At 42.4% G+C, this 27,639-nt stretch overlaps 1 protein-coding gene across 1 annotated transcript; it reads left to right on the forward strand.

Annotated features, from left to right (window-relative positions):
- Positions 1–93: 93 nt before the first annotated feature.
- ENDOD1 (endonuclease domain containing 1) lies at positions 94–27,639 on the forward strand. The gene is made up of 2 exons (XM_079102804.1): positions 94–534; positions 25,440–27,639. The coding sequence occupies exons 1-2, from the start codon at positions 235–237 to the stop codon at positions 26,640–26,642; spliced, it is 1,503 nt and encodes a 500-aa protein (XP_078958930.1). The 5' UTR covers positions 94–234; the 3' UTR covers positions 26,643–27,639.

The following is a 27,639-nucleotide window of genomic DNA, read 5'->3' on the forward strand; positions in this document are numbered from 1 at the left end:
GCATCTCTGAGCTTCTGCAGCCATCTTCGGGGACGCAGGGAGCGAGGCCAAAAGGGGGCGGGTCCCCGTCCAAAGGCCCCGCCCCCACCGCCGGAGCCGCCCTGCCGGGCTCCGCTGTGCGCCGCGCCTGGGTTCGGACTTCCCCTCCCAGCCCGGCTAGGCTGCGTCGCGCGCTGCCCGCCCAGCCCGCAGAGCCCGCGCCGCGGCCGCCCCGCCGCGCTCTCAGAGGCCGCCATGGGCACCGCGCGCTGGCTCGCGTTGGGCAGCCTCCTTGCCCTGGCGGGGCTGCTGGAAGGCCGTCTTGTGGGCGAAGAAGAAGCTGGTTTTGGCGAATGTGACAAGTTTTTCTATGCCGAGACGCCTCCTGCGGGGCTGGCCGCCGATTCCCACGTGAAGATCTGTCAGCGCTTCCAGGGCTCCGAGCGTTTTGCCACCCTATACAACACCCGGGACCGCATCCCTGTGTTCTCAGCGTTCCGCGCCGCGCGTCCCGCGTCTGGCAGCGCGGAGCAGCGCTGTCTGGTGGAGCCGCAGGTAAGCGAGGTGGTTCCAGAGCCGGGCGGGGCGCGTGGGCCAGCCTCCAAGGGACGCTTTGCAGTACCGCGAAGGGCAGTGCTAGGGAAGGCAGTCCCCCATGCCTTTGAAATCTTGGACTAGGAAACCCGGGTTTCGGATCCACCCCATTGCGCCCCAGTAGTTACAACCAGCCTCACCGCTGTCGAAACTACAATGAATGCTTGGCGATCTTCGAGCCTTCACCTAGAGCCGCAGGGGAGGGAGGTCCCCTGGGGAGGGGGTTCTCCTTACATTTCTGCGCAGACATCTGCAGTGTCTCCTTGGTTTCCTGAGTAGCGTGGAGCGTGAGACGGAAACGTAGGAAGACCATTCACATCCGCGGAAAGCTTAGGCCGGCCACTCAGGTTTGGTTCATGTCATTGCTGCAGAATTCATTTGGGGGTGGGTGAGCATTTTCATCCCCATTTTACAGAAGAGGAGATCAATGCTCAGGCAGGTGAAGAGTTTCTGATGACCTCCTAGCTGGTAAGATCTGGCAGATTTTTTGATTATAGTCACTGCCCTTTCTCCTAAGGAAAGCATCTTTTTCAAAGCCCATCCTAGTGTAGAAATTCTTTCCTCTACACAGAGCAGTGAGTAAATTAGCTCTGAAGTTGTATTGAGTTAGAACAATACAATAAAAGCATGAGTTTTTAGAAATGCAGTGAAATAGTTACAAATAGTAGGGAAACATTGATTATCTGCAACTGCTAGGAAGGACAAACCAGTTTTTCCTGACTCTTTATATCTACATCTATATTGTCAGACCACTTGGGAATCATGTAACCTCTTACAGGGTTCTGTCTGGTGACAGTGACCAAACATGCCAAGAGGCCTCTGAGGGACCTGCTGGGTTGTGCTTAACACATCCTAGCTCACCTCTGTCAGCCTCCTCTCCAGAACATCCAGTCCTGCTGGGCTTTGACCTCTCACTCCACCAGAACTGCCAGGACAGAGCTATCATACAGCCCTCAGTTCCTGATGATCACAGCTGCTTAGTACCAGGTGAACACCCAGCTGGCTTTCAGGTGATTCATTCAGAGCCTATGGGTTGTAATCTTATTCAGAAATTTCTAGCCTGGTACAATTTCTAGCTTGGCTGGGTCTCAAGCAATCTGTTTTCTTACCTTCTCTGCCTCCTTTCACCTATTTTGTCTGTCAATGTGAGGACCTATGAAATTAGGCATGTGAAAAAGACTTTGTACACTCTTAAGACATTTTAGTTTAAAATTAGTGTCCCCCACATATGCACCTAGAGTTCGCATACTGTGTGACCTCCAGCTCCTTATTATGTACTTTGATTATGGGCCTAAAAAGAAAAGAGATGGCCTGGTCCTTTCTCCTTGAAGATCTCTTGCAGATGAAATGTACACAGTAAGAAGTCATGGGAATGTATGCTGAATAAATATCAGTTAAATTCAGAATCATTTAGTAATCACTTGCTGTATGCCAGACATTTAGTATACCAGAGAAACTCAAGGTATATTAAATGTATGATTCCAGAAATCAAGGGCTTCCTAGTCTGCAGGTGGGTATTCTGCTTGGAGAGGTCACATAGTATCTGATTAGACACACTGTGTGGGCTCAAATCCTAGTTCCTCCCTTGACTGGCTATAAACTGGGGCAAGTTAACTTGGAGATAATAACATGGCAGTGGTTATAAGGATTAAATGAGTTACTATATATAAAGTTCTCGGGGAGGTGTCTAACACATAAGCATTAGATGTTGTTGTGAAATAAATAAAAAACCCATAATTTAATAAAGGTAAACAAAGTCCTGTTAGATTTAATCTGTCTTTAAAGTGATGGGGGAAAAAGCCTTAGAGTCAGGATGACATTTGTGCTGTGCATGGAAGGAAAAGGTGAAGTTCAGAAAGGAGACAAGGAGGAACACATTTTAAAGCTGAGGAAACATGAGCAAGATAGGCATGGCAGATTCAGGGCTCATGGGGAGTGGTTGGAACACGTAAACTAGTACAGGTGAATAGATTACAGTCCACTATACCTAGGTGCTCAGAATAAAGGGGAATCATGGAAGGGAAGGGCCAGGTAGGAAGGAATCATCAAAGAAGACTTGGGGAGGCAGAGCCATTTATACAGTATTTGAAGGAGTCATAAGGGACATGATGTGGCAGAGAGGAAGTGCAGAGGACTGTCAGGCAGTGGAGACTTTGGGCGTGGTAATGAGGAATGGGACTGGGAAGATAAAAGTCTGTGCTGAGGGAGGGGAAATAGTTCCATATGGCAGATGGAGAGATGAGATGTGTAGTGGTTCTGAAGATTACAGAGGCGGAGTGCCCACCCTGCGGGAGAGATCAGAATGGTCAGAGGCCTGAGAACTGCAGGATGCTTTTCCCTGCAAGATAGATGGGCTCCCTGTGCCATCCCCATCCCCCAGCCTGAGGTCTTGTCAGCCAGAGAGGGAGGAAAGAAGAGAGGGAGGGAATAGGAGATAAGGAGGTTCAGGACGACTTCGGAGAGCACTGCAGCAAACCTGACCCGCCTGCTCCCTGAGACCTGCCTCTCAGCCAAGGTCTCCACTGCAGAGAGCAGCGCAGGGCTCAATGTGTACTTCTGGCTGCTTCCAAGCAATTTATAATGCTAAGTTGCCTTGTGCTCAAATCAGCGTCTTCTGAGGTCAGCATTACCAAAAGGCCCAGCAGGCAGGAGAGGAAGAGGCAGGCCAGCAAAAGATCCCAGTGCTGATGAGCCAGGCAGTGCCGCACCGACCCTGGGATCCTCACGGCCTGACCCAGCAGCTTCCAAGGCCAGGCCAAGGTTCTCCTTTGAAAAAAGCTTCTAAATCAAAGATCACAGAAAATTATTACTTGTGCTTAAAACGTTTAAGGTGTGTTGGCTGCCTGACACCATCAGGACAAAGTTCAAGCTGCAGGATGCCTTTACAAGGCCCTGTGTGGCCTGGCTCCTGTCTCTGGCTCCAGCCCTGTTTCTTACTACACCCCACCCTCACATTTATGTCCTGGCATTACCAAGCTGCCTGGAGCTCCTCTCCTAAGCCATAGTTTTGCCAGTCTGTTTCTTTGCTGCTGTTGATTCCCTATGTCCTGAATGCTCTTTCTATACTTCATCCTGCCCTTTACTTCCCCATGCCCACTCTGTTCCATCCTTTATGACTCTGCTGTTGTGTCCCCTCCTTCAGAAAGATTTCTTCACTTGTGTTGGATCCATTTCCTGGGTCAGGCCCACCTCTTTGGTTCTCTTATAATTTCTCTAATTTTGTACTTATAGCATTTTGTAATTAATTACCTTCTTATCTATCTGTAGTGGCAGCTGAGAACTGCATCTTATTGACTGTTGTATTCCTAGTGCCTAGCACATAGAAAACACTTAATAAGTGTTAAATAAAATGATTTGTTTTGAATAAAGTAGTTAGGAAGATCAGTCAGGCAGAAGTGGTGAGATGTTCTGCTTGCCTTTTCTCATCAAGGAGCTTCCTGTTTCAGAAACTTGTCCCTGTGACTGGACAGCTGCCCCTGTTCCAGACGTGTTCCATATGCAGAGCTGGAATCCTCCTTGAAGGCCACCCATCAGTCCTTGCTCTGACCCTTGGATTCATCCTAAATGGTTTGGATCTATTCTCTGCATACCAGTCCTTTAGTATTGGACACAGGCTCCCATCTCTGCCCATGCTGGAGGAGTTCAGAAGGGACCTTCTGAGGGAAAGAAATTTAAAGGGAAGCAAAAAAAAAAAAAAAAAAAGGTCTGGAGGGTTTTCATTCTGAACTCCAGAAACCTGAGTACTGGGATCTGATTAGTGCATGGTACTTCAAACCTTTCAGCTCAACTCCTTTACATAATGGAAAAAATTTTACAAGACACTAATGATACCTTTCCAAAGTACATTGCTCATTCACGCCAGAAGTCAAAATATAGGACCTTATTTTCTAAGTATGAATGCTGGAAGGAATTGGCATTATATTCAGTAATAACAATGTACATTTATTTAGTCTTACCAAAATACTGTGTGGTAGATATGTGAGGTAGATATGTCATTGTAGAGATGAGGATGCTGGCTCAGAGAGCCAGTTGTGGTGTCTAAGGTCACGCAGCTTAGATTTGAACGTTTGAATTGCTTTTAGTGTTCTGCTCTTTTTATACATCATGGGGATTCTCCAGATTCACAATGGATCCAGTACATTAATGGTATTAGGACTTTAATTCTCTCTTTTAAATGAGAATCCTAATCTCAACTCCATTTCTATTTCCCAACAATCAAAGGACAAATGGGAGCACTTATTTGGAAACATAAATGTTGCTCAAGTCTCAGTGTTTCTAGAGTGAAGAGGATATTTTGATAAACTGAAAAAGCATTTTCCTGGAGGGTACAATAAGGTCATATTTCAAATCTCAGTAAATGTATATAACAGTTTTCACAAGTTAGAATCTTGAGTAAGTCCCTTATCTTTAATTTCTGTCAGTGATTTCTTGCTTACACACCCTAAAACACTTAGAAACACTGTTTAAGGGATTCTAACCTCAGATCTCTTTTCATCACATCAGAGGACAGATACATCGAAGACATCACACACTTAAATTTCTGTGTAAGGAAGGAGCGAACAGGACAATACTATTCTTCCTGTTTTGAGGCTTGATTCAGACTGTTGCTCTACCATTTAAGGTCTACATAAATATATGTGACCTTAAATTCTTCCAGCACTATTTTTCTAGTTTGTTTATTAAAGGTGATAACAATGTTTATCTTACAAGAATAACACATGTAAGCATAGTAGTTGGAATATAGTGAGGTCTTGATAAATATGAATCTGAATATTTTTCAATGATCTTACTCTGATAGATGGTAGACATACACAGACAGACAGACACAGTATGTTGGATTTGATAGGTGACTGCTACAGTTCTACAGAATGCCCCTAAAATGCAGAACATTTATCTGTGTATCATCTCAGATGCCCGATCTATGTCCCATATTCCTGTAAGTGCTCAGAAAATGCATGGTGAGAGATGGAGTGAACAAAAAGTTGAATGAACAGAATTAGGTGGTTAAAAAAAAAAAAAAAAAAAAACATAAAACAGCAACAACCAAACAGTTACCAGAGCTACCTTCCCTGGCTTTGTCCTAAGGCGTGAAGAGTGTGTTGTCAACACACAGTTGTCAGCACACGCATTCTCCTGTGCTGAGCCTGGGTAAAGCTGGGAAGCACCTGGCTCCAGAAGGCGGTTCCAGGTCACTCATTCACCACTTGTTCTGTGGTGCAAGGAACAAAAACAGGAGCCACTCCTGCCACTCTTTGTTGCATTTTTCTCCTTTTCTGACTTTGTCCTCATCTTTGAATTTGTTGTACCCATTCTTTTCCTAGGGAGCAAGTGAGGTATTTTTCTCCTGTTGGGAGAGTGTTTTAGGGATATTTTTTCCATAAACAGATCACTGTTGATAATTCTCTATATAATTCTGTTGGTTCAAACAAATTTTGACCATCCAGGAAAGGAAATATAATTTATTGATCCTTTCCTATGTGTGAAAGTCTTCACGAACTGACTTAACTCTATTGTTACGCTAGGTATTATGATCCATGCTCTGATGTTTAAGAAACTGAAGTTCATGGTGGTTCAGTCACGTATCTAAGGTCACCCAGTTGGCATGGCAGAGCCCAGACTGAAACTTTGCCCAATTCCAAAGCTTTTAGCTCTTTCTTCTTTGTCATGCTTCTTTGCATGTAAAATGCCTGAATCCAAACTGATGGACTAGATTTGTTATTTTGTTTTATGTTTCTTGAATTAATCCAGTTCTTTGGATGGTTTATGACTTTACACACCATTCTGAAAATCCCAGCTACAGATTACTATTAGCTTGTTAGTTGCCTGTGGCAATTGAATGGAGTTTTCCTTAGGGAATACAGATTTTATTCTTTGAGTTTCTAATTTCTCTCTCTCTTTTTAAACTTTCAACTCTAAAAGTAAAAATATAAGAAAACAAATCTTACCACTTGCCAGTCACTCTCACTTTCAGTGGTGTGGTCTTGCTGCTAGAATTACTGTTAGTTCAAGAATACTGTTTCTTTTTTCTTTTTTTTTTCCCCTCCTCCAACATGCATTTCATATCCTTTCTTTCATTCCACGAAACTTGACATCTATCATAGCAATTTTGCATTGCCTGTTGGTATATCTTTGTGGTCATAGAAAGGAAGGAGAAATAAAAAGAGAAACTGGTTGATAGGCTGAACCAAGAGCAGAAGCACCATTTAGTATTTCAGTCATGCTTTTGTTGACCCAGTGCCTGAAAGAAGTGTGACTCAATCAGAAGAGGTCAAGCTGAGAGCATTTTGTTTTTAATCAAAACTGAAAATGTGGGTACCTTTCATTTTGCAGAACAAACAGATGACTTCATATTTGAATATGCAAATTAAATTATATTTTCTTACACTTTTTTAGAGATGATTTGTCTTGAGGTTTAATTACCTTCAGTTAGCAGAGATAGCAGCTTTAAAAAAGCCCTGGGTCCTCTATTGATTATCTCATTTAGTCAACAAATACTTATTGAACCTCTGCTATGTGTCAGGCACTATACTTAGCAGTGGGAATAGATCAGTGAACCAAAAAAGACAAAAGTTACCTACTGTCATGAGGTTTAACAGCTAATAGAGGATGCAGATGATAAATAAAGTAAAAAAGTAAAGACATACATAGGGTGTTAAATAGTTTTAAGTGCTAAACAGAAAAATAAAGCAAGGAAAGAGGATACAAGCTATCAGGGCAAAGGTTAAGTTTAAAAGTGTTTCCTGGGAAGATGTCATTGGGGAGGCAACTTTTGATACAGATCTGAAAGAAGTGACAAAGCCAATCATGCAGATATCTGGGGTAAGAACATTCAGGTAGAGGGAAGAATAAGTACAATGGCCCTGAGGTATGTGTGATCCTTTTGATTGAGGAAAAAAAGAGGTCGTGTGGCTAGAGAAGGATAAAGGAGAGAGTGACAGGAGATAGGTCAGAAAAGTGGGAAGGGTGATAGCAGATCACTTAGGTCCTCATAGAACAATTTGTAAGAAATTTGATTGCTGCTTTATGAAGTAGGAAGCCATTGTGCAAGGTTCTGAGCATAAGGTTTTGACCTGATCTAACTTAGATTATAATAGAATAATTTTGGCTGAGGTATTGAGAACACATTTATGGGATTAAGGATAGAAGTGGAGAGACTGGTTAGGAGTTTCAGTAATCTGGCAAGAGACAGTGGTGACTTGACCAAGGTGTTGCAACCTCTTTGGTAGGATGGTGACACTGTGGTTCTGGATGGCTTTTGAAAGAACCAAGAATCTTTGTCGGGAGAGAAAGGTGTCCCCAGTGACTCAAGGTGTTGGGCTCAAATAGCCAAAAGAATGGAATCTCTGTGAATAAGACGAGGCTGTGACAAGGAGGGTCTAGGGTCATAGTAAAAAGTCCTTTTGCTCACAAGAGTAAGAACAAAGAAGTGGTTACTGGAGGCTGGAGGGTAGGAAAGTGGGGAGCTGTCATTCACTGAATAGAGAGTCTCAGTGACAGTGGGCAGATATATTCTAGGGGCCTGTAGTACAACAGGTGCCTCTGGTTGACAGTGCTTGTTTTGTGCATTTCAGAATTTGTTAAGAGGGCAGATCTCCTGTTAAATGTACCTGACACACATACTCACAAAGATGAAATTGAGAACAGAGGGACACAAGGGAACTTTGGGAGGTGTTGGATATGTCTGTTACTTTGATGGTGGTGATGGTATCAGGGTGTTTGCATATGTCCAAAACCATCAAATTGTACAGATTAAACATGTGCAGTTTTTACATATCAGTCATACCTCAATGAAGCTTTGTGTGGAGGGAGGGAATGATTTCAGACAAGCTAAATGTGAGACACTCTCAGGTGTTCACTGGGGCTTTGGGTATAAGACTAGAGCTCACTGGGTGCTCATTGTGCAGCAGGAATGTTTCTAGGATTTTTTCCCCCGCATGTAATTTTACTTAATCCTCACATCAACCATAGGAAATAGAGGCTATGGCCATCCCCACTAGACCGAGGAGGAAAGTGAGCTAAGAAGAGGAATGGGGGTTTGAATGGGAGCTGTCTGACAACAGTACACCCTGAGTCACCTCTGTTCTCAAACCTGTTAATGTATTGAGTGAGCTCCTATTTAACTCTTTAGTGAAGTTTCTCTTTTGAAAGTTCTCATGTTCATTTACCATCAGGGCATGTTCCCAGTGTCTTGACCACATGCCATAGAACATCAAAGGCCCCCAGTCCCCATCCTTCATAACAGGGTTGCCGGTTCACTAAATATTGCATTAGTCTAAGGGACCTGCTAACCCCTTGTGCAATCTTGTTCTCTTCTAGTCTACCTTGAGCACTTCCTGTGGTCCCACCTGTGCAGACATTTCCCTTAAGGCATAAAGGACCAGGTTGAGGCTGAGGAAATAGATCATTTAAAAACTAGGTAAACTCTGCTCTGTGAGCAACAAGTGTTGTCCCCTGGTCTCCTTGAGAATGGCAGAGATGAGAGGGTAGGGATGGGGTCTTGTATCTTTTTGGGCATGGAGAGGCTGTTGGGTTGGCTGTGGGGTACAGGACTGAGGAGAGCTCTGCCCAGGGAAATAAGACCACTGTGAAACTTCATGACCCAGTGATGCAATAAGTTCTACTTTGGGACAAAAGTAGATGGACTTTGCTCCAACTCAGAACCCTCCACCTCTGTGAATGCAGAAATTCTTTCTTCCTTTATGACTGCAGTACCCTGAAGTCCTTCACCTTTATAAATTCTTACCTTTACCCTTAATCCAGACTTTAGTACAGCTTGTCAAATAGGCCTTTCCCCTGTGTTTGTGAAATGACAGTATGGTTTTTGGGAAATTTGGTTGCCATTGTCTTAATATAACAAGAAAAGGAATTGATCCAAGTAAAATTTGTTGATCAAATAGACCAGGATACACGATTGAATGAAACCACATAGGAAAATGGCCACTATTTTTGAACACAAAGAAGTATGGGGAAAGAAAAACAGAGTTAATGAAATATAATTTTTTTTCTCATTCCTGGATGTCTCTATTGTATCTGGCACCATGGTACACATCATAACATTGGCCCCCTTTGAAGATGTGGACTCTTTGGGATGGTTAATGACCTTAATTTCTGCACCTAAGTTGGTCCCAGTTCAGTTCTGTAACCTCTGCTCTCTCTACTCTCAAATCCAAGCTCTTATTGTCTCTTATCTAAGTCTCTGCAAAGCTGTCTGCTGATGTTAACCTATTGCCCTGGTTGTCCTCTGGCCCTTCTCCATTCTGAGGTTAGAGGGGTCCTAATATCCATCTCCTCGCATCTCCCATGGTCTCTGTGGAAACCCTTCAGGATGCCCCATTTCTCTCCAGATAAAATGACACAACTCCTTATCGTGGCCCCCAGAATCTGCCTGGTTGGTCTACCATTCCCTCTCCAGCTTTATCTGGTGTCACACACCTTGCCAGGCCTTTGACTCTGACCACTGTCACATCCTTCTCTCTCTCTCTCTTTTTCCTTTTCTTTTAAAAATGTCCATGTTTCCTCCCATCACAGGGCCTTTGTACCTGTTATGTTTTGTTTGAAGCTTTCCATGCTGTTTCCCACCTACTGCCCATAATACTCTGCAGTAGCACCCAACACATTTCCTGTATGTTGCAATTACACATCTATTGGTGTGACTAATTGAGTGCCAACTGACTAGACTCATAACTTCCATCAAGGCATTATCTAACACGGGGTGTGGCATACTTTTTCTGTATGTGCCAAATAGCAAATGTTTTAGGCTTTGCAGGCTATATAATCTCTACTGCAACTATTCAAGTATACTGTTTTAGAACAAAAACAGCCACAGACAATCTAAGAAAACTTTACTTATGAAAAAGAGTAGGTAGGTTGAATTTGGCTCATGGGATGTGGTTTGCCAACTAGCTACATAATAGTGCTTAGTATGTAAATAACAGTCAACATAGCAAGTATGTTAAATGTTGGACACCTGGTAAATGTGCACTTAATAGTGGAAGTGATATTTGAAAGCTAAACAGTAATCCTGTTTCCATTATAGCCTTAGATGTTGACCTGTGGACCTTTTTCAACTAAGTTTTTTATGGTTATAATGATGGTTGCTATTTATATTTATATTTTTTATGATTACGAAAGTAACATATGCTCATGCTAAAAATATTTTTGAACATTTTAAAGTATATAAACAAAAGATCCCACTTCTCACAGATACCCAGTCCTCAGAGTTTGTTTGTGTGTGTGTGTGTGTGTGTGTGTGTGTGTGTGTAAAACATTCCAGAAATTTTCATCCTACCTACCTAAAGACACATGTACCATTTCATACCATTTAGTCTAGTAATCAAAGTCTGTGAGGCTTGAACAAGCAAACTCCTCAAACAACTGTCGACTCGTGGACTTGGAGAATGTGGGGACCCTATGAATGGGTGGGTTTGCACATAAACAATTTATTTCAGTAAGCATTTTAATTCAGAAATAGAAGGCCTGGGGACTTCAAATACAGAGTCTACTTTATCACATTTTTCTTCGAAGAATATGTCATATATAACTACAGATGGCTTGAAATGATGCAACCCTCTGTCTCCTTCCTGAGAGGTATTATCCTTTCCTCTTATAAAGAGACCACATATACCAGGAAGTCAGTGGTCTGTCCAAAGTCACAAGGCCAGTACGTGGTAGAGCTGACAGATCTCTACAGCTCTAACTGGTGTTCTGTACTAAACCAGATTGATAGGGAGACCAGTTCCCTATCTGTGGCAAGGGGCTAGTAAATTGTCCCTATCCTAGAGAGGAGTGAGGAAGACTCAGTGAGGCAGTGTGTGCAGAAGTCACTCTACGCTGTGTGGAGCACTCAATTTTAACGTTAACTTTGCTGAACAAAGTAACTTTTGCTTCCCAGACCACATGTGTCTTAGACACAACCAGGATGTGTGTGCCAAGCTCCCAGGGATGACCCGTGGTCATTGCTGAAGTGCCCTTATTTTCACGAATTCTGCTCTGTCATCACCTTGACAATGACTGGTTTCAGCCTTTTCTCTGGAATCTGCTTCTTTGCACTAACCTCTGTTATTGTTATCCATTGGAGTCTTCTCTTTTGAAAATTTGGTAGAAATTCCTTCTCTGTTCCCTGGGATGCCTCCCTGATCTGCTTCCAGACTTCTGGGACCAAGATGACTTGTCTCTTCATTTGTTCCCCAGTTTTAATCCTGATACCTAGCAGGTTCCATTGCCTCCTAGGTCCTTGTCCCTGTTCTCTCAGGGGCTCACTGGGTTCTTATAAAAATAGGAATCCCATATTTCAGGCTTCTTGATACATGAATCATGAATGTACCCAAGCCAATCCAGGAATCCAGGTAAAGGGCAGGGCTATTATAAGACAGCCCTTGTAGATTTACAGGTGCCAGAAAGGAAATGGTTCTCAAAAGAACCAGAGTCAAGAATCTTCTAGAAACAAATGGTCACAGAGTGTTCAGGGTCCTGTTCCCACTCTCTGTCCCTTCTCTTTTACACAGCTCTGCTTTCCCGTGTGTCAGCCTTGCTGCCAACTCTGACCTGTCTCTAGGAGTCTGTTCTCCCTTCACTGACTGTTGTCCATCTCTGAGTTTCTTAGAGAAAAGCCAGGCTGCTGGTAGCTGACCAGATTGAGTGGCCCTTGCTTGTGACTGGCATGGAGTTGGGTAGGAAGGGTCACACGTCTTCAGAGATCATATCAGAAAAACTCCACTGCAAGTGTGAGTTGGGACCTTGGGAAAGACTTCACTGAGCCTGTATTAGCCAGGGTCCTGGCTAGAAGCAGATGGAACTCAAAATAGTTTAAAAAATGGAATTTAATGAAAAAACTATTTACAGAGAACTGAAGGAGCTGACAAGATATGGTTAAGTGCCTAGGGACTAGCACTGGCAGGAAGCTGTGAGGAGTTTGGTGAGAACTGTGGCAGCAGAGAAACCCCACAGCCAGGCAGAGAGGGGAGGCAAAGGAGAGCTCAGTGGAACCAACTGCATGGCTGGAACTGGGTGTGAACACAGGGAGGATTTAGGTAGCAGAGAAGAAATGTGGAAGGCACCCCCAGCCAGTGGTGGCAGAACAGCTGCACAGAGGAAACCAGGAGTGTTGGCATTCCAGCCACAGAAGTGGCATGACTCGGAGCTGGGGTGACCTGTTTTGATTGAATATAAGGGAGGGTTTGAAAGAAAGGTTGGGGAATTTGGGGGAAAGGCTCATGAATGTGCCAGTTTGTCCTTAACTGGGACTGTTACTTAGGATACTGTTACAGATGTTAAAGTTAAAGAGTATAAATAGCACAAATGAACTTTGCAGTCCATGTATGAACAAGCCAGGAAATCCATGTTCATACATGTTACATGATTGAATTATTAGCTAATCTAATAGGTGGACGGTCCATATGGCCTATAGTATTTTTCTCCCTATTTTGGCATTATTATTGCAGCCCTTGAAGTCTGTGGATGATGCTCAGCCAGGGCACTCCCCAGGATGATTTCAATTTTTGTTTTTCACTGTGGGCCTCATGGAGCCCCAGTCCTTCGTCAGTGTCACCTAGGGTAGGGGTTCGAATGCATATGAGATTAAACCCCCAGGTCTGTTGCACATATCTCTGTTGTGAAGTACAAGAAACTGCATGTTTAACAAAGACCAACATTCTTCTGATACAAACTGAATTTTGATAACTATTGATTTAAGGAGACGTTACTAATTCCCTATAGTGGCTGTCTAGGCAGTGACTTATCCCATCAAAGGGCAATAAATGGGAATCTGACAAAGGCCTCGCTCTTAATTTGGAATCATATTAGAATCACCTGGGTAACTTTGAAAACATCCTAGTGGGACTCTTTTTATTATTTATTCTTCTGATTTAAGAGGCTTGGGTGAGGTCTGAGGATATTTTTAAAGCTTCCAGGTGGTTTTGATGTGCAGCCAGGCTTAAGAACCTTTGGTCTTGTCTGAACTCAGAAGGTGGAAAAAATTAGAAATGGAGACTTCTCAATTTAACTGACTTTTCTGAATTCTGTTCCACATAGTGAATACTAAGAATAATTGCTCTGGAAGAGAAAACGGAATCCAGAGTGGAAAACAGGCTTCTGTGAGTAATGAGGAAGGAAACCCTAGAGGACCAGAGATGATGTAACCTGAGAAGGTTCTGCCCTCTGGAAAGGTCTTAAAGGAGTCAGGCATTTTCTTAGGCTCCCAGATGGAGGCTGAATTGGAAACTCACCATGAAAGGAGCAGCCAGAGGAGTCCCCTTGGAGGGGAGTCCCTTTGCCCTGGTGGTCCCCCTTGGCCTACCCTCAGGGCTTTCTTGGTGGATCTTATTGCCAATTTAGAGTTGGTGCATTTTAAAAAATTCCTCCTTTTTTTTTTTTGTTTCAAGTTTTCAAGAAAAAGAGAAGTCTGAGAGGGAAGCGAATCCCCTTTCAGGCGTCCTCCACTTCCACTGTTCACATCCCCACAGTTCACCCACTGGGCGCTCCAGGGTGGGTGCCCCTCAGGCCAGCACTGGAAATGCCTCTTCCTTCCCAAAGCAGGAAGATGTGTGTGGCTTGGGAGCCCAGAGGAAGGTGATTCACTGGGAAGAAGGTGGAAAGGACCAGCAGGCCCTCCTTCGTGCTGGAGGGCCAATCAGGAAAGGAAAAGCTCTTCATTTCTCTGTCCTAAAAAAAAGGGGAAAAAAAAAAAAAAAAAAAAAAACTAAGAGGAAATCGACATCCTTCTAGTTTTCTAAAGCTGTGTCTGTTCCCAAGAGGATAAAGAATATTTTAGATGCCAAGAAGAGAGGATTTTTTTTTTTTTTCTTAAATGGGTGTGTCGGGATTTGCTTTCCTGAGAGCTGAAAAGCCTCCTGGTTTATTCCTCCTGCAGTGTCTTTAATCAGCTGTGCAGCCCTACAGGCTTCCTGATTTTTTTGTTTGTTTGTTTGTTTGTGTTTTTTGTTTTTTGTTTTTCTGAAAAGCAGCTCTTTCCCTTACTGATTGGGATATTTTCTATGGTAAGGAGGTTCTCCTTGGACTTCCTGAGTCTCAAGCCTCGTTTATTCTGCCATGTGTGACTAGAGAGGAGATTTATGCCCCCATCCAGCTCTGATAAGATTATCTGATGTTCCCATTTTCTGATGCATTCAGGGTTCCTTGTAAGGAGGGGCTCCTGGATCTATCCAGTGATGCAGAAGTGATAACATCTCCTATATCCCTGTGCATGCACACAGAAACAAAATTGGAACACCTACCATTCAGCTCATCCTATTATTTAACTTTTGTTGAAAAAGAAAACCTCAAAGGAAACAGTTTCTTTGTCCCCACAGAGTTAGATAGGGGATCACTTGGTCCTCTCCTGACCACAGGATCTTGTCTGACTCATCCCCTGCATATGCTTATCTAGTCTCAGCTTAAAATTCTCCTAGGGAAGGAAACTCCACCCTCCACATAGTGAATCATTGCCAAGTTTAATAACTGCTTTGATGATCCTTCATCAAGACCACCTTTTCCATGTGGTAGATCATGGGGCAGAACTAGAGTCTTGTCTGCAAATTGGAAATCCTGTGAGCATCAGAAGATTGTGGAGGTCCAGTGAGATCATCTTTCAACAAATACCAGTCACTTCCTAGTGTACAGGGACATGTTGCCAGGTATGGGAGCAGAAGCAAACCAGCATTGGCTCTGTCCCCTGAATTTAGCGGGAGAGGCAGGTGGATAAACATATTCTCTATGCAGTGACAGACTTGTCTGGGCTTTGTCTTTGGTAGTCATCCTGCTGACATTGCATACCCACTTGCATCCCATGCTCTGGGTTCTGTTTGCACTCATGCCAGCTGCCCACCATCAGCAGGGTCATGCCTGGCTCCTCCTTCTGCTGATACACTGTTGCTTCTTCCCAGCCTTCTCCCCTTCCTTGTCTCCTGAACCTGTCTTGGTCTTCAGCTGCACCTGCATCAGTAGTGACATCAGTTATTACCTGAAAATCTTAGCCCCCGCCCTCCTGGGTCAGGAGCCTCAATCTGTTTGCATTGACAAAGGCCTCCTATTTCATACCCACCACAGGCACCTAGATCAGTTCTTCCTCTGCTACTGTTCCTGAGTTACAAATCATTGCAAGGGATACATAAAAGTACAAAAGCTGAAGCCCTGACCTGGGCAGAGCTGGCCCTGCCCCATCAATCTCCACTGACTTCCCCAGGGCCTCCTTTCTTCTCAACAGCCTTTCTTTCCTCTTTTGCAAATTTCCTGGCACAGAGATCTCAGGCTCAAAACCTTCCCTATTCTCCCTGTGCTCAGGGCCCCTGGCTGTCATGGCAGATGCTGACCACCACATCCCTGCGATGTTGCCACTACCAGCCCCTCATCTGCCCTTCACTCCTCCCTGTGGTCTCAGAAGGGAGTTCCCTCAGCCTAGGCTGGCCAATTTCCATGTGCTCCCATATCATTTTCCTTATTTTCCTGCTCTTCTTGTTCCATTGTTGCCTTTTTGATCATCATCTGCCAAGAACCTACCACATGAAGAGCTTCGTTAGGCAGACAAAAAGTACAAGAGATGATCCCAACCCTAGAGGAGGCTTCAGTATGTAAAATACAAGGAACAAACCCACAGGAGCCCACTCTAGCACACTCAGTTCCCCGCTCTCTGATAGTTCTTTTCTCTTGACTTTGAACTCCCCTGTTGTACGCGTACATGTGTTGGGGGCGGGGGGAGAGTGTTCTTTAAAGCCAACCTTAGTAGCATGTTGAAAATTTCTCTCCTGTCTCCTCCCCCAAGTCATTCTAGCCCTGTGGAAACTTCTTGTGCTCCTGTGTGTTTAAGACATTCCATCATCCTCTGCCTACTCCCAGGGCTATGCTTATTTTGTTTCCTCATGGCATGGTTACCTTACTGATCTTGGAGGTCTTGACTGGGACTCCTGACCCCTCAGAGGAACCCCCTTGTATCTGCCATGTCTCTGAGGTATGTCAGAGAAAGTGTTTCTGAAGCTGGTATATTTCTAGCCTTAGAAGAGCCAAGAAGAGTGAGCAGAAGGAAGAGAGAAGAGTGGAGCAGGCTGATGAGCAGCGTTGGTGCTGACAAGCCCCAAATCTCCACCTTTGTGCTTCTGAGGATCATTCTTAAAAAGTAACTTCTTTCCCTCATCAGTGACAAACTCGCTGTGGCAAATCTACACTGGGTGACTGTGGCTCATGAGGTTCGCATGGGTTTTGCAGCCTAGCGATCTTTGGGGACAGCACTCTACTCCATACTCCCTGCTCCTCTACTTCATTGCCCTAGTTGTTCTGGAGCCTCAAGAATCAGCCTTAAGATGCTCCTTCTTGCAGAAAGTCAAGTCGCCTCAGCCTCCCGATGCCCCTTTTATTTGTCCCTGCAAGACCTTGTCTCTCAAGCCAAGTTTCTGTTATCTTCTGCCCTTATGCAAGACTTCCCAAACAAGAGGTCCACTCTGTAGTCTCCTTTTGTCCAAATCTACTCACTTCCATCTGCTGAGCCCTGCCACTACTAATCCCTACTCATCCAAGTCGTGGCCTTTATCCTCATCCTTCTCTTTCCCCTCTGCAGCAGGTGCCACACAGTGTGGATCAGGCTCTGTTCAAAGTGTTCCCCTCTCTTTACTTCTCACCTGACACTAGGTTGCTGTCCTCACAGCTCCATCCAGCCTCCTCTTGCCTTCTCTTGGTGGCCACATTGTGGTTCTCATCTTACTCCTTGACTGGAACTGCTAGAGGAATATGGTTAGAAGCTTTGGAATCAAAGGAGCCAGACTTGAGTCTTGGCTTTTCCATGTACTGGTTGGATGACTTTGTTCCTGCCCCTTATCTGAGTTTCTGTTTTCCCATGTGTGAAATGCAGATGGTAATACTGTCTACCTTGAAAGGTTATGGGAAGAGTAAGTAGGATGCAACAATGTTTTCCAAATTTTTGTCCAGTTGTTTCCAGTTAAACCCTTCACTTTTCCTACTGGAAGCCCTGTTTTCTCAAGCTGCTTGTTTCTGCCCGTAAGCCTTTGTGTAGAAATCTTACTAAACTGTTACTGACCATTTGATTTCACTAGATCTATCAAAGCCTTGCATATCCTTCAAGTCTCACTTTAGGCTTTATTTCCTCCAAGAAGTCTTCTCATAAGATACTCATTATGTCCTTCTTCCCCTGAAATTTGTTTCTTTTTTTCCTATCACTTATTTAGCATTTGAGATATCATTTATTACATTGTTGTTTTTCTCTTGAATTTCTATTTAACTTTGTATCTGAAACTTCTTTCCATAAATAAATGTGCCTCTCTTGATGTGAAGACCTCTTATATTCCTCGTAGGAATATAAAACAGGGATTAGGACATTAGCTATTGGGTGTACTTTTGAGTTCACACCCTGATCCCACCACACACTAACTGTGTGACCTTGGGAAAATTACTTAATCTTCATAGCCCTTAGTTTCCTCACCTATCAAAAGGTGATAATAATAACACATAGTTTTCAAATTTTTGATGATTTGAAACTATTTTTCAAATAGTTATGGGTTTCAATGAGGGGATAGTTGGCTCAGCCACTTACTGATTCAATACATATAAAGCTCTTAGAATAGTGTTTGGCAGCTAGAACTTGTTAATGATGGCTGTTATTATTATTACCAATTCCAATGCTTTGTTTAATAGCACTAGGCACATGTAATATAGGCTTAATAAATATTGTTGAATAGATAACTATTTCCTCTCCAGTACTCCTTTTCAATTTTCTATCCCATTTTGTTAAATATAACATGTATATTATCCCCCAAATTGAACATCTCCATTTAATTCTGAAACAAAAAAGAAACCCCATGGGCTTAAATAGTTCTTACTATTTGGTATAAGAAAACAGACTAGCTTGTTGACAGAAGCAATGTTTTTCTTGGTACTAAATTTGAAAAGGAATTTATTATAAGATTATTTATGGAGCATGAGGCTGGTGGAATGAGGACAGCTCATTCTTCTAAAACCTACTTAACATGTTAGATTAGAAAAAAATTTTCCATTAAATACAGCAACTTTATCAAATTACATCAGCAGCCCAAGGGGACTGGGTCACCCGGGAGGTAGATTAGACAGAGAGAGCTTTGTATGTTCCCCTACCCAGAGATTCCACTGGGAAACCAGAGTAAGATTGCAAAAGGATAGGTGTAATCTAGAAATTGTAATCTGAAATTACTTCTTACATCATAGGTATATTTTTGTCTTTATGGAGCAGTGTTGTCAGTAATTTACTGTAATTGCAATAACCAGATCATTAAACTATATCTGTAGAGAACATAGAGAAGATACATCTGTCCTTTCAGTGACAGTAGCAAAGAATATACTTGATTGTTTTAGTCAAGTAGCATTACTATTAAAAATACAGTCTCCATACATTAGGGAGGTGTTTTAGGCAGGTATTTTAGTCACATGCACACACACACAGGCATCTTTCAGAAAACAAGAGCCTATCAACAAGTACTCGGTTGCTTTGTAGAAGGAAGTGAGTCAGTTAATGATGGGGAACTGGCATACTGATTTTATTTAGATTTTTTTCAGATGATTCTTCAACAAAGGTATTAGCATGCTAGGACAGAATGGAAACTTTAGCAGTTGAAGAGCTGACAGGCTCTGGTTTTGCACTGACACACAGCAGCTCTGCTTACAGATATTTAACCATAGAGGCTGGTAGTGGCTAACAAGTACCTATACAGATAACTGCAGTGGCAGAAGCAGGAAACAATGTAGCAGGGACAGAACCCCTTTAGGCTTAGTGCAGTAAAAGTCCCTAAGCTGTATGAGCTAAGAGTCCCTAGGTTTGTTGACAAGCATGTACCCATATAAGGAATGTAGAATGCACTTCTAATAGAATTGCACCAACTCCCTTGCCTTGATGAACCCCAAACTTGCTTATGTATAAAAGTAAAAGCCCTGCTGTGCTTGAGACTCAGAATTTGGGAATTATCCCTCTGGGCCATGACACCACTAATAGTGTTGCTTCCAGATCTCAGTGTCCCAACCCTCATTTCCTGCTACATTAGAACATTAGTCATCTTGGAATTAGAAGAAAATTTTGTCATAGATTAAAACACTGGTCTTAAACCAGGGAGCAATTTAGCATTAACAGGCATTTCTCTCAATGGAGATTAGTTAGTAGGGTTAAAAGGTTCTGGGATTTAATATCATTTTATAAGTGATGTGGAAAAGTGGCTTCATAATTTAATATCCAATTTTGGGGGATGATTCCATGTTACAAAATATAAAATCAATGGAAATAAATTTTCAAGAAAACGGAAATATATTATGAACAGATGAAAGAGTTATGAGTAATAGATAATGCAGAAGCATTAGCAGAAAAACAGAATCAAATTGTTTACAGACTGGCTGCTGTGGCTTAGGGAAGGTCTGGGAGTCCCTGAACCCTACCATTGGTGAGGGGCTTCAACTTATAACATTCTTGACACCATCAGTAAAGGTGCTGAGAAGTGCTATTCTGCTTATTCTAAACATTTTTCCTGGATGTAGTCTACAAACAGAAAAAAAGGAGAGATTTAAGCAAAGTAGATAAATTTTGGGATAATAAATCTATGATGAATTTGAAGGTATACATTAGGAGACACTTAAGCCTGGGACAATGCATAAAACACCTGGCCTAACTCATGTGGAATAATTCTTCTCCCACCACAAACACATGGAAATGCTGGATAAAACTTATAATTAAAAAATTAAATTCCTACTTAAGCAATTCCTATTTGATACCAGAAATATAAGAAATAGATAGCCAAAGTTATGTGTGGGAAACCACAATGCCATTAGGGACTAGGTCTGTGAATGCCTGGGGACAGGAGTCAAAGCTATATACCACGTTCATGACATGGAACTGCAGCTGGGCTCATGGGTAGAGCTGGGAGCTGGGAAAGTGCTACAGCACTGGTGAACCAGGCAGGAAAACTATACTTGCAGGTTGTTATAGAAAGCAGCTACCTACCTACTCCATGTCATGAGTGTGTACATGGTGCCTTCCAGACCTGAGCTTAAAGCCAAGCACCTTCCCTTTGTGTAGGTCCAGATTTCACTGCCTTCTCCATGTGGAAACTCTGAAGTTGGAAGATAACTCAGAGGCTCATCCAGAAATGTTAGACTCTGTAGATGCCTGGCAGAGTCAACTGCAATAAGTAATCCTATGATCCCACCTACCCACCACCAACAGAACGCCCTGGGCCTCTTGTGAAGCCAAGCTCAGCAACAAAAACTGCAGAGCACTTGTATATACCCACCACCTTGCTGTCAATCAGTTAGAAGCAACAAAATAAACTGAAAAAACAAATAAAATAGAGAATATTGTAAGGGACCTTAAGATTATCATGTCCAAACTATTTAAATGTAAACAGGAATGGGAGTGAGGGATGGGAGAGGGAATTTGAAATAGAAATGCTAGAAAAGAAAAATGTCATTGAAATGGGGAAAAAAAATCCTACATAAACAGGTCAAAAAAGACTAGACATAGTTAAAAGAGAGTCTATGAATTGGAAGCTAGATCTGAGGAACTCACCTAGAAGGCATTATAGAGAGATGATGAGATAAAAATATAAAAAAGAGGATCTGACACAGAAAGGATAGAAAGAAAGACTTTGGTGTATATCTAAGGGTGTTCTCCAAAGAGAATAGAGGGGTTATGGAAGATCAGCGTATCTTCTTATAAAACATTACTATCATTTTTGTCAAAGATTTAATACTGGATTAGATGAACCTTGGGAAATTTCTCTAAGTTTTTAATTTCCTGTTTTAATTTTGGCTAATGATATCCACATTAGTTTACCCACTTTAGTGTATTGTACTAGGGCCACGAGCAGACAAACCAAGCTTACAGTGCTGATACCTCCATGATCCCTAATGGAGGGCAGTCATATGCAGACCACCAGAGTTCTTCTCCAACACCCAACCCATGGCCGAGGGGACAGACTTGGGCACTGGACTCAAGGACAGCTTGTTTGACATGACCTGGTATGAAAAGATGAGCTGAGGAAATCAGACTCTGTCTCTTTAGCATTTAAGTAGGAAATTAAGTAACAGAAGAGGCTAAAATGGAAGGTTAATGATATGGCAAGTGGCTAGAGAGTCCACGATGTTCCACATGCAAATTCAGGTCATGAAGGAACAGCAGTCATGAGTAAGAAGCAGCCCTAGAGGAGAGAAGAACCGCCAGGAAGAAATAGGTAGAAAATCCAGGTGGGAGGGAAAGAGGATGACTGACAGGTCAAGTGTAACTGTCTCTCAAAGGCAGTCAGTATTGTCTAATTAGTCTCAACCACACACTTTCTGCCAAAATTCCCTAGCACTGCCTGGAATCCATTTCTAGTTCCAGCAGTACCAAGGTACCCACAATTCCTGGGTCTTTGTGGAGCCTGTTATTTAAACTTTTCTTAGGTTTCCGTGCCTTTTATCCTTCCAATGAACCCATCATTATAGGAGGAAACTTGAAGGAGTCTTTGTTCCTTGAAAATGGAAGGTCTTCAGGAATGCCAACCAGATTCCATTAAGCTATACAATTTACCTAGGTCACCTTGGTTACATACAGTCCCTTTCCTGTTTAATTCACCCTGTGGGATGGGAATGGAGATGATTTTGATGAGGCTGATTTTACGAATTTTCTTCAGAAAGTCTGCTGTGCCAGTATGTTTGCTCTTCTGTGCTAACTTTGCTGGTGTGGAGAAGGAAAAGGGAACAGCCAAGTGAGCTGCTAACAGAAACAGTGACTATTTCCAGAGAGAAAATGGAATTACAGACAGTGCAGTCTTTTTTCTCTACCTTCTGATAGAGGAAACTATGGAGCTATGTCCATTAAGATGATGGGAAATTGTATGGTTTAGTAATAACGAACTCATGCTTAAGGCAAGACCTCAGTTCAAATCCTAGTCCTGCTGCTCATTATTGGATAACTGAAAAAGTTACTTCATTTTTCTGTGTCTTAGTTTCCCCATCTAAAAGTAAGTTCAAAATGCCTTCTGTATATTATATTTAAAATATTTAATTTATAATTCAAAGAATATTAGTCTCCAACACCTGCTCCCCCGCTCACATACTAGTATGTAGGTAGGATATATCCAGGCATTCTTTCTCTATTTCAGACATTATATTGTCATACAACTGTAGCACCAAATCTAGGGTTAATAACAATATAGTGATCATGGAAATGGGGTTCCGAAGAAATCAGAGGGAAGGAGAGGGAAGATGTGCTCTCTACCTCCAATGTGTCCAGTGTATATAGTTTTGTTAGCACTTTGCCTGGCAGGGCTGCTCAGAGGAGCACATGGGGCCTAGTGTGGAGTTGGGCCCTGACCTTTCCAACCACCTTTGTGCGGAAGAGTCATAACCTGGGTGCTGGGTGCATGGTTGCCAAAGAAATCTGGAGCACCATTAACCCAAGTGTACTGAGAGGATGTAGAAGTACTCAGTTCAGCCTTCTCTGACTGTAGCAACCCAGAGACCACGTTTTGCAATTTGGGAGTCAACCCAATGTCCTGGTTTCTGCCTAAGAATAGGGTACTGCAGGCCTGCCTTCCTGCATGCCTGCCTTCCTTCCCTCTTTCTCTCATTCTTCTTTCCTCTTTTATCTTTCCCTTTTCTCCTCTTGCCTCTCTCACTTTTGCCTCTTTCCCTTTTCTCATCCAAGAATCCCTTGTCTCTGCTCAGGTCCCAGGCCTGCCATCTATCCTTGTAGGCACCATTTCATCCCTGGGTGGCCCTTGTAATGAAGATGCTTTGGCAGTGCTGCTTCTGTTCTGTCTCAGGGTACTAATTCAGAAACCATCTCCAGACTTGTCCTAGAAGGGCTGAAGACACTGCACCAGGTTAAATACAGACAAAAAGCCCTAGTAACTATCTTACACCCAAGACCCCATGGATCTTGGCAGTGTCATATCTTGATCTCATGATTTAGGAATGAAGCTAATATTTCCTTGGGGTATATCTTTCAGCAATAAGAGGACAGAGACAGTTGCTTTGCAAAATGAATGAGTTTCTTATCTCTGTCCTACAGGGGAGGTGGTGGGAGAGCATCCAGGATTATTGCTCCATCTAAGACTAGGGAAAAGAATGGAGTGAGTAAGTAGCTCAACCTGTGGTTACTCCGTTAGGCTTCAGCAGATATTCTTGTTTCAAGACAAATCACTTGTCCATTCCCTCTCTGCCCCTACCTGAGCATGCATGAGAGGGAGGGCCTGCACCTGCCACTGTGGCGGTGGAGAAATGGGGAGTTGGGCTGCCCCCAGAGATGGGAGCTACAACACAGTCCCTGTGTCCATGACTACACTGGGGGTTTGTATGATGTGTCTAACAAGTGACACTGGTGAGTCAGTCAGCAAGAATTTATTTAATTAGTTTTATTGTTTGTTGATTTCCTTTTTTAAAATTACACATATTATAAATCATTTATGATTTGATGTAGGTAGGGGCGGTAGAGATGGAAACAAGAACACTGAAGGAAAAAAACATCATTTGCATCCCCAAGAGTCAAATAACCACTGTTGACTTTTTGTGTCTGCTTCCAAAGATTCTTCTTGCATATTTTTGGCTTTTAAAAAATTATGAACATTGAATTTAATATCTTGCCTTTTACTTTTGACATCATAACATATACCCCATCACTGCAAACTTATTTTCACTACAAATGCTTTTTAATGGATTTGAGATATTTCTTTAGTGGATATAACATTATTTATTTAACTTTTATTGTTTTTGGAAATGTGGATTTGTTCTGTCATATGCTATTATAAATACCGCAGTGATGACCCTCTCAGGGCCTGAAAATGAATAAGAACACTTTGAGAATCTAATGTGTGTCAGGCCTTGAACTGGATACTATGGAGAATACACATGGTCCCTGGTGTCAAGTAATTTACAGTCTAGTTTGGGAAATAAAAACATAATACTTTTTGTTCTCGTTGTAAAGTGACAATATACATTGTATAGTTGAATTTTTAAAAAAGAAATTTTATTTTATAAAAAGTAGATTCAAGAATATGTATGTAAATATATACACACACACACATATAAATATGTAATATATAAATGGCATATAACACACATGTAGATTGACCAAGGCAAAATGAATTATTAATCATAGCAACTGTCACAGGGACATTAAGTTTTAACAGCAGTCAGCCTGATTTGAATTTGAACTTTGTCTGATATCTAATAACTGACAACAAACTATACGTTTTCCCCCCATGTGGTTTAAATGGTCTGATTAGAGCAATTGTTTTTACATACCCTGAAATGTGTAAGTATTCATTAAGAACCTGTGCATTAAATTGCAGGCATCATTGGTGGATAATTCTTGAGTTGCAGTTCTGATTTTTATGTGCCTATTGAGATCTATTCTCCCCTTTTCTTTTTTACGATTACTTTGAATCTCATGGGAAAACGTTCCAAAAAGGAACTATGACATTCCTAAAAGTTGAGGAGATTAAAAAAGAATGCCATGGGCTGGGTTGTTACTCAGTGGTAGAGCATGAGCTTAACATGCGTAAGACTCTGGGTTCCATTCCTAGGACAAAAAAAAAAAAAAAAAAAAGCTCAAAAAACAAAACAAACAAGAATGCCACAGCTTTGTGTGTTTATGTGTGTGAGTGAGGGAGTGTTTCTGCAGACAAGGGGTGGAGAGACACTCAAGGAGTAAAATAGGAAACAGCCTATTTGAAGGATGCTTTCAAATTCCAGGATTGTGAAATACTAGAATGCAACTGTATGTGTGTCTGAGAACCAAGTCTTTCTAAATCCAGCTCTAGAAATGTTAGAGTAATAGGGACTTCCCTAGAGTCTTGGTGGAATTATCCAACTGTGAACCCTCAGTTCCTGGACAGGGATGCATCTCAGCATTTGTTCTCTTCTTGCAGATCGATGATCCCCACAGCAGCTTTGAGGAGGTGATGTATGAGGCCGAGGCCATCGGCTCCGTGAACAATCTGGGAAGCAAGCAAGCCTTGAATACAGATTACCTCAATTCTGATTATCTAAGAGGACAGCTGTTCCCCTTCACCCTTAGCAGTGATCTCCAGATGGCCACATTCACTCTCACAAATTCAGCTCCCATGACCCAGTCCTTCCAGGAACGCTGGTACCTGAACCTCAACAGCCTGATGGACCGGGCCTTGGTCCCGCACTGTGGTGGTGGAGAAGACCTGTATATTATCACGGGTGCAGTGCCTTCAGACCACAAAGTTAAAGACAAAGTGACCATCCCTGAGTTTGTCTGGCTGGCAGCCTGTTGTGCTGCCCCTGGAGGAGGCTGGGCCATGGGCTTTGTCAAGCATATGCGGGATAGTGACATCATAGAAGATGTGATGGTGAAAGACCTCGAGAAACTGCTTCCATTTAATGCTCAACTTTTCCAGAACAACTGTGGTGAGACTGAGCAAGACACAGAGAAAATGAAAAAGATCCTGGAAATGGTTAATCAAGTCCAGGACGAGGAGCGAATGGTGCAATCTCAAGAAAGCTCTAGTCCCCTCTCCAGTACCAGGAGCAAGAGGTCTGCCCTGCTGCCTCCAGAGACACCTGAGGGAAATAGTAGCTTTTTGGGAAAACTCATAGGTTTTATTGCTACCCCATTCATCATGTTTTTCCAATTAATTTATTACCTTGTGGTAGAAATCCTGAAGAACTTTGTCTATTTCCTATGGTATGTTACTAAGCAGGTGATTAATGGCATAGAAAGTTGCCTTTGCAGCCTGGGCTCGGCCACCATCTCATACTTCTTGGCCATTGGAGAAGAGTTGGTGAGCATACCCTGGAAGGTGCTCAAGGTCCTGGTCAAGGTCATCAGAGCCATTCTCCGGATCCTTTGTTGTCTGCTGAAGGCCATTTGCCGCGTTCTGAGCATCCCTGTCCGAGTCCTTGTGGATGTGGCCACTTTCCCTGTGTACACTGTGGGTGCACTTCCAGTTGTGTGCAAGGACATTGCCATGGGAATTGGTGGCACTATCTCCCTGCTGTTTGAGACTGCATTTGGCACTATGGGTGGCCTATTTCAGGTCATTTTTAGTGTCTTCAAGGGGATTGGCTACAAGGTTACTTTTGACAATTCTGGGGAGGTGTAGAATTCAAAAAACAAATAGTATCTAGTGACAGAGAATTTGTTTTTTTTAAATAGAGAAAGCTGGAATATTGCATCTTTACAATGGGTTTCTATCATTAATTGTCATTATATTTTGGCCCTTGGTGAGAGTGTTTGTTTGCCTGTTTTTGCAAAGAAATATGATGTAATCTAGATGACCCAAGAGAAATGCTCAGGGTGGGGTTAGATATAGGAATTTGCTATGTACCTCTTGATATATGTGTAAACTTCCAAGCCACTAATAATTTCAGTGATTCACTGATACAGAGTGAAACACCTAACACATTCTGATGTGTGTTTGTGATAAATAAAAAAGGAAGAATTAGGATAACTTTCGACCAAAAGCTTTCAGAGAAAAAGAAGAAAGGAACCTTGTTCTTCTCATTACCCTTGAGATTTAAGGCAGAACAGATCTAAATATCCTTAGCCAATTTCTGAGCCTTTGGCTTGTCTTTCTCCCCAACTCAGCTGACCTTGGGAAAGTGCATAGGATGCCTCTCCATTGAAATAGCTTTTGTAGGGATATAAAACCTGCGATGTCTCTTAGCTTTTCATGGTTCTCAAGAACCTGTTAGATTTTTATTTTCTTCCAAAGCTGAAGTTTGCTGCATTTTTTCTTTTAGATAACGATAAGCATTTTATGCCAAATGTGGCACAACGAATTTTGGATGCAGCTTTGAATGGAATAAATACAGCTCCTCAGGTGTAAAGAAGGGAACACAAGGTTAACAGCGTTGCTCTTAAGTGGATATCGTCAGCCAAGCTTGAATTAACTTGATGTATATTAAATCACTGGCTGACAAGATTGAGCTCAAAGCTCTACATGTTAAGATAATATGAAAATTTATATTCTGCAATATACTAGATCTTTTGAGGCATCAAGTAAGTACCCAATACAGTAAAACTGTCTGACTTCTCTCCTTAAACAATTTTTCTGGTATGACCATATTGAAGTACAAAATAAAAGAATATTCTGGCCA

Source organism: Sciurus vulgaris (assembly GCF_902686455.1).
Source record: "Sciurus vulgaris genome assembly, chromosome: 11".
NCBI classification, from domain to species: Eukaryota; Metazoa; Chordata; class Mammalia; order Rodentia; family Sciuridae; genus Sciurus; species Sciurus vulgaris.